At 37.1% G+C, this 7,925-nt stretch overlaps 1 protein-coding gene across 4 annotated transcripts; it reads right to left on the bottom strand.

Annotated features, from left to right (window-relative positions):
* Positions 1-1,429: 1,429 nt before the first annotated feature.
* Positions 1,430-5,946, bottom strand: LOC148845190 (Tetratricopeptide repeat (TPR)-like superfamily protein). 4 transcript variants are annotated; one of them, XM_088953266.1, is made up of 4 exons: positions 5,752-5,946; positions 3,345-5,412; positions 2,097-2,165; positions 1,430-1,772 (listed from the first exon to the last, which is right to left on the bottom strand). In XM_088953266.1, the coding sequence occupies exons 1-2, from the start codon at positions 5,814-5,816 to the stop codon at positions 3,603-3,605; spliced, it is 1,875 nt and encodes a 624-aa protein (XP_088809392.1). In that variant the 5' UTR covers positions 5,817-5,946; the 3' UTR covers positions 1,430-1,772; positions 2,097-2,165; positions 3,345-3,602. The 4 variants fall into 4 exon arrangements, with proteins under 4 accessions (XP_088809392.1, XP_088809391.1, XP_088809390.1 ...); XM_088953265.1 differs by adding an exon at positions 3,185-3,215 and having other exon boundaries at positions 3,345-5,946; XM_088953264.1 differs by adding an exon at positions 3,145-3,215 and having other exon boundaries at positions 3,345-5,946.
* Between the last annotated feature and the right edge of the window lie 1,979 nt (positions 5,947-7,925).

The raw sequence follows: 7,925 nt of genomic DNA on the forward strand, positions 1-7,925 counted from the left end.
GCAAAACAAATAAACCTTAAAATGTTCCTCACCTGTGCACCTTTTGACAATGCTGTCTGCGCCTTTTAAATCATTGATCAAGTATCACTCTAAATCCTTACAACAAAAAAGATTAGCTGAACTATCCACTAATAATATTGCTAGTAGAGAGCTAGTCCTTGATCAGACCAAAAACAGAATTAATCATAGATTCCACCAAACTATGTTTGCTCTAAAAAACTCTTGAGTATTTCTTTCCATCCATGTAGCCGAAAAATAGCCAAAGAGATCACCGCCCAAGCTGACCTGCCTTGCCTACTCATATTTTGAATATGCCACCGACGCAGAAAGCTCACCAACAGAATTAGGACGACATCCTTGCCAATGAATTGCATTCTGAAAATGAATCCATATTCTGCTAGTGAATTTACAGTGGATGAATATGTGGCTAGAAGACTTGAGCTCCCCTTTCTCAATAAGTACTCTTTTGACTGGCATTTGTCCAGCACCACCAAGTATAAGGAAAATCTGTCAACCCTTCAGAAAGATTCTTGTAGAAAGATCTGAGAATTTACTGGAACCGTGCCATTTCCAATCTCAGGAGTCGCTCTCAGAACATTGTAATCCTGATTCTGGATAAAAATAAAGCAGGTCAGAAACTTGTCCCAATTCCCAGTCATTGAAATTTCTCCTAGAAAAACACCATTGCCTCTAACAATACTGCAGGAGTCTCTGCGACCATTCATCCTGGTTGCATGCTAACACGATTGCCATCACACCAAATGTCTCCCCAGAATCTAACCCTTCTGCCATTCCCAGCCTTGTGTTTTATTCTTCTCAAGAAACAAGGATAAGCCTTGTATATACCCTCTCCAAAGGCTGCACCCACAAGAAATATCTGGAATATTTGCATCCTACACATTGCCAATGTGTACAATAAACCTTGATTGTGAGTACATTTCAAACGTCATTGCACCCCCACTGCTTCATCTCCAGCAGGGATCTGACAAGTTCAAACAAGCCAAAACTTCAAACTGCTCCAAGTAGTTTTTTTTTTTTTTTTTGGTGGGGGGGGGGGGGGTTGTTAGGAATTCAATAGTTTACTGCAAGCCCAAGAAATGGGGGTTAAGCAGTGGTCATATGAAATGACAATAGGTAAAAATTAATATAAAGGGAAAAAAAGAGAAGGAAAAGAAATGAAATGACAAGAGGTAAAAAAAAAATAGAAAGGAAAAAAAGAGATGGAAAAGAAATGAAATGACAAGAAAAGAATTCACAACTTGTTAAAAAGAAAAAGAGCATTTGAGCCTGGCAGTCATCTTCTGAAATGGTACAGTTTTATAAAGGCAAAATGGGAATGAAATATATATATATATATATATATATATATATATATATATCATAATTGAATAAACTCATTTTGATGGAATCATTAAATGACCTTGCAGTATTTTATCAACAGGATGTAACTAAATTTTAGTACTGAAATTGTGTTCTAAAATGTAAAGGCACAATAATGACTTTTCATTGACACCCAAACAGGCTAGTAGTAATATAACTTCATCTTTGCATCACCTGGACCTTTGACCTCAGTCTAAGTGTTGGTTTCTGCTACATACAGTCTTTCTTTACTAATTTAGATTCCGGAAACACCCATCTCAGGGATAAGCCTGTACACCACCAACATAAGTTGCCTCAACAAATGCTGCCTCTGCTACAAAGTCATCCCATGAAACAGTCCAGAGGAAAAGTGTCCTTGGCGGTTCACAAATGAGATTAAAAGGTTCAGAAGACTGTCAAAAGATATGCAAATATTAATACAATAGGTTCCAAGGTCGACTAACAGTCTAGCAGATCAACTAGCAAAACAAGGGGTTAGAAGAGAACATGCTTTTTGTATAAAAATAAAAAAAGGAAAAAGAGAACATGCTTTCTGGGCACAGATGTAAATTTAAAAGCAAAATCCTGGGGCTATTACTGTTTATTTCTTTGGTTGTTGAATGGGTAGCTGAGGCTACTCAATGCTGTAAATTCTGTTTTCTCTATCAATAAAAGCTTCTTTTTACTGATAAAAAAAGTCATCCCATGAAACAGTTGATAATATAACAAAAACCTACCAATTTTCCAGGATCTTAGATGCCAAATTATTAGCAAGGAAGCTTGCATGGGCAGCTGAAATGGTCTACCTGCCATGGAAAAATCCACATCAAATGAAAAAGTAGAAAAGTAAACTAATGCAGAAACTTCAAAGATTGGGTTTTTCTAAATATTTTAATCAAAAAGTAATATGAAGTAATGTCCTGGTTTCTTGAGGACTGTTTTCCCTAGATCCTAGCCTGTTTGTTAGTTTTATATTTGATTTCCCTCCTAAAATTGACATTTCAATTTGTCCCTCTAGTAAATAGTAGAAAAATCAATAAATTCCACTACCATATACCATTTAATTGTGTTAATTATAATTAATTCTTCTCCCAGAATTTTGTACTGCTTCCTTTTGCTTTTTTTTTTTTTTTGGATCAATCTACTTCCTTTTGCTTTACCTTCTAATCTTCTATTAGTGGATAACTAATTCTGATTTAGAATATAAAATGGGCTATAAGACTCTCCATGTGCAAAAGCATATGAAGGTCTTTGCTAGTATTCTTAAATTTCAAATTACTATAAAAAAGAGTTGTCATTCTATTATCTTCATCATTACAGAACTCTAAAAGTTATTGGAGTTACTAACAAATTTAGCTTATTAAAAAAGAACTAGTAAGCTTACAGTTCAGACCCTAGGGCATCTCTCATATATGTATGCGAATTACATTTATTATCTAATATGAATATTTCTATTATGCAATTAAAATATTAGAGAGTGAATATTGAGCTATGGCTAATGAGAAGGTATTTTCTGCCTTGTAGTTGCAAATTTTTTAAGCATTTTAGATCTCCTATCCATTAAAGGTATTCTAATGTTTTGGAGTTTTATGTTCCACAGGATGAAATCTGGTGGTCTGGCCTATGAAAAGATAAGGGTATCAGACTTTTAAATGATTAAATGAAAATTTGCCCCAAGGCTTTTGAATTTCTTTTATTACACTAGAGGACAAGTGTTGACGCATAGATAACAGTAGTTTCTTAACAGAGGGAACATTTTTAAGAGATAGAAATTGCAAAATTTACCAGATTCATTGAAACTAGAGGACAAGTCTCAACAAGGTACCTCTTAGTCACATATTCCTTGTGCTTTCAACCTATTTGAGAGGACAAAGGGAAAAGCAAAAGTGGCCTAAATAGAATATGAAACAGAAACTACAGGCTGTGTTGCAAATTAACACAATAAAATCTTCAAAATGAGGCAAAATTACAAGGGAAGAAAGTACCTCCATTAAGTCCAAGGCATGTTGCTTGAGGAACATAAGGGAAGCCCAGTGCACAAGGCTTCCATCAATGCATTGCCTGCGGAGGGACAGATGTAATTGTATGCATCCTGAACCCTGCACATACAGAGAGGCTGTTTCCAAGATTTGAACCCTGGTCACCCAGGTCGCAATGGAACAACCCAACTGTTGCGCCAAGGCCCATCCTTGCTGTTGCTTGGGGAACATGATATGTCTTAATGATTGAAAAAAGAATGGTCTTTAAAACTTATCATCCGGAACAAAACCCCTCTGCAGCATTTCATCATGTAGTCGAAAAGCCTCTTTCAAGTTGTCCTGTGCAACATGTCCATTTATCAATGATGTATATGTGTATCTATCAGGCTCTATGCCTCTCTCAATCATTTTCCTGAATATTTTATTTGCTTCTTGCATTCTACCTTCTCCACAGAAACCGTTCAGGAGTACATTATATGTGACAACATCAGGTATAATCCCTCTATTTTCCATATTGTTAAGCAAAGCAAAAGCCCTCTCCATATTTTCGTCCTTTACAAACCCATGAATAATAGTATTATATGTTATCTTATCAGGTGAGATTCCTTTTGTGATCATCTTATTCGTGAACTCTTCAGCCTTGGTTGCATCACCTGAACGACAGTAACCTTTAATAAGAGAGTTACATGTCACAATATTGGGTTCAATTCCTTTGTTCACCATCTCATCCCATAATCTAAATGCCTCACTCACTTTCCCTCTACTGCAGAGTTCATTGATTAAAATGCTGTATGAAATGTGATTAGGAAGGATTTCTCTAGAGATCATATCATCCCACAACTTGTTAGCCTTTTCCACATCCCCTTCTCTGCAAAATCCATCAATCAAAGTATTATATGTAACGATATCTGGCTTGACATTCCTCTCAATCATCTTCTCAAACAAAGCTAGTGCTTTGTCTGCAAACCCATCCTTACAGTACCCATGAATGAGTGTGGTGAAACTGTAATAATCAGGAAATATCCCCCTTTCCACCATTTCATTGAAAAGCTCATCAGCATCAGATAACCTCTTCTCCTTGCACAGCCCATTTAAAATTGTATTGTATGTAACAACATCTGGGAGGCAACCTTGCTCCACCATTTCATCCCGCATCTTAAGAGCATCTGATATATCCCCATTTCTACAAAACCCTCCAATAAGCATTGTATAGATAACACTGTCTGGAACCAAGCCAGCACCCTTCATCTGTTTGAAATATTTCAAAGCCCGTTCTAGATCTCCTTTCCTAGAAAACAAACCAACAAGAAAGCTAAAGCTAACTAAATCAGGAACAAGACCATGATGGCACATTTCATAAAAAGTTTCTTCAGCATCAGTTGTATGACCTTTTCTACAGCATTCACCAAGCAATATATTATAAGTAGATGTATCAGGACTCAACCCACTTTGCAACATTTCACCCAAAATCTCCCTTGCTCTCCCATATTTTCCATTCTTACAAACACTATTTATGATAGCATTGTAGGTCACAGTACCAGGCCTTAAGCCCTTAGCTGGCATTGAGTTCATTACATCAAAAGCTTCTTCTAAGAGCCCCTGGCGGCAATAAGCATTTATTAGGGTATTGTAAGTGACAATGTCAGGAAAAACTCCCTTCTCCTCCATTTCAGATAAGAACACGTTTGCATCTTCAATTTTCTGTTCTTTACACAATGCATTAATCATGATATTTAGTGTGTAAACATTCACCTGAATCCCACTCTGAACTATATCCTCATAGATCCCCCATGCCATGTCAACCCAACCAACTTTAACCAGCCCCCCAAGAAGGCAATTGGAGGCATTTATAGAAAGAGAAAACCCTCTACCTCTCAAAATTCGAAATGCTTCAGACGCTTCCCTGAGTTTCCTCGCCTGGACATAAGTCCTAACAAGAACATCAAAAACCACGGGATTAGAACCGCAATTTCGATAAGTTGATATCAACGAATCTACAATTTCAGCTCTTGAAACACCACTCTTCCGAACCATTCGAAGAACCAAAGACTGTGCTTCTGAAATTTTCCTACTCCTGACCAAAATGTGAATCATCGCACTTAACGAGTACGAGGAATGTCTAAAACTCGAAATTGTCGCTAAAAAATCTATAAATTTCTGACCTAACAGCAAATTTGAGCTACATTTGTAGAGGACGTCGACGATGATTAATGGATTCAAACGAGAAGACAAGTGGTGTAAAGAATTGAAGTTTTCTTGTTTCAGATTCAGAAAAACTTTTTCTACAATGAAGATATCAGAGGTAGATGTCGGTAAATCCTTTTCGTTAGCCTTCACAGGGTGTTCTAGGGTATTGGCAGCTCTAGGGTTAGGCTTTGACATAAAAGCGAAAGAGTAGGAGTGGCGGGAGTACCTCAAGCGAGGAGTTGTCATCCTAGTGATGGTGCTATGAGTTGCCGTTGGAAAAATTATCGCCATTGTTATGAGTTTTCTGGCGGGAAACTGCGCTTGGCTTATAACTGAAGAGAGACTCTGGTGTCTGCTCTGTCGAGGTGAAGGCTTACAGAGGAGAAGAAATCAGCTACTTCTGTTGTTGGAATAGGGTTGGGCTAAAACCATGAAATCACGGCCTTAGATGTATTGTTAGATCTTAGTATTGCTTGAGTTCAGATCACCTGCCAACAAAATACATTCCAATACTTCTCATTGCCCTGTTGACCTGATCCCAATGTGGCCCAATTACAACTCATTACTACACTATTATCAATTCAATCTCCTGCCCACAAGAATCCTATCCACACCTTCCCACATGACAATACCCCTTAATGGTTATATGTAATCACGGGAGGTGTTCTTAATGTACAGCTGGAATGTAGGGTTATTGTAGGTAGGTAATCTGAACTTCGCCATTATGGTATTATCCACTATGAAGGATCCACTCAAAGCTGTCAACGAATTGGGTGGACCAGACCAAACCAATTAGGGGCTGAATCTGCTCACAAGAAAGAATTGTTCCAACACTCTATCTTCACACATCACAGAACGGGATCTGCTCCTCACAGATGGTTGCCTCACAGGCATATCCACCGTGCATTGGAAGCATCTCTCGTGAATATTTATTAATAAGTATGGGAGATGTTTTCAATGCATGATAGAATGGACATGTGAGGCACCAGGTATGAGGAGCAAATCCTGTCTCCACAGTGGGCTGCAACCTAATGGTGAGATGTGTGGATATAGATTATGTTGGTACAATTTTGTTGTAACCTGATCCCACTCCAACCAATTATGATTGTAAATGATACCATTGTTGCTTTGAGGACCTCTTTTCTTGTAGGGGAGAGGAGAATGCCATACCAATTATTGGTTTTCCTTTCAGTTCTTTCCACCAAGTAATTGAAAAACTCTTTTTTTACCTCCCAATCTCAATTAAAAGGCCAAGAAAAATGGAAGGGTGTTCCACTCTTCTCATTTGAAGCATCTTGACCATTATTTTCTACTAAAAAATACATCGGACTTCGCAAGATTTACCTTTTGAACTGAAGCTCTCTTAGAAGCTTGAATTGTGTCCAGAATGACTTGCCCTTCAACAGGGTCAACTTTGGTGAACAGATAACTTTCATTTGCATAAAAAGGATGTGAGATAGTGAGGCACTCCCTAATCATTTTAACAACTGTGGGTTGTTTCTAGGCTACTAGATTTTTTATCTTTCTTGATAGAGCTTCAGAGATGAAGAGAAATAGATGTGGGGATAGAGGGTCATTCTGTCTTAAACCCCTTTTAGGCTTGAAGGCTGCACTTGGGGTTCTATTCACTAGAATTTTGTATAAAATAATAGTAACACATTCCATAATCCAATTAATCCATTTTCTTCCAAATCTAAAACTTTGAAGCATTTGCTTTAAAAATGGGCATTCGATCCTGTCTGACTCTATTATAAGCTTTGCTCATATCAAGTTTTAATGCCATCTATTTTTTTTTTTCCTTTTTGTCTTTTTCATGTGATTAATGACTTCATGGGCAACCAAGATATTATCTTGGATAAGGCAGCATTTGGAATTTGGTGTTTATAGGAGCAATTTAACTGTAAAAAGGAGATAAATCCTTAAAATAAGAAATGTAAAGTGCAGCCTAAGTCTTCTTGGGATAAGGGCACTTTGATACTCACTAATTATTTTATTTAACAAAGGTTTCAGCCTGTTTATTAGAATTTTTAAAATTATTTTATATGCAGTGTCACAAAAGACTTATTGGTCAGAAGTGGGTTGAAGACTCTGGATTCATAACCTTTGGGATAAGAGAAATAAAAAGTATTATTCAGCTCCTTTTCAGCACGTGTCCCCTTTGGAAGAGTTGCTTAACAATACAAGTGGTTTTTGATTCCACATGACATAACCGGAAAAATAAATGTTTTTCAAAAAGCCTAGAAATTTTCTTTAATCAAATGGTTGATCATCTTGATTTCTCAGCCAAGATTTGAAAGTTTTGCTTTCAAGAATATTTGCAAAGGCAGTGGCAGAGTAGTAACAGTAGCTCCCAATATAATCAGGTTTTGAGATTTTGAGATTCAAATGAAAAGGAGAATG

Source organism: Nelumbo lutea, chromosome 7, assembly GCF_056320005.1.
Source record: "Nelumbo lutea isolate HS-2025 chromosome 7, American lotus-T2T, whole genome shotgun sequence".
In the NCBI taxonomy this organism is placed as follows: Eukaryota; Viridiplantae; Streptophyta; class Magnoliopsida; order Proteales; family Nelumbonaceae; genus Nelumbo; species Nelumbo lutea.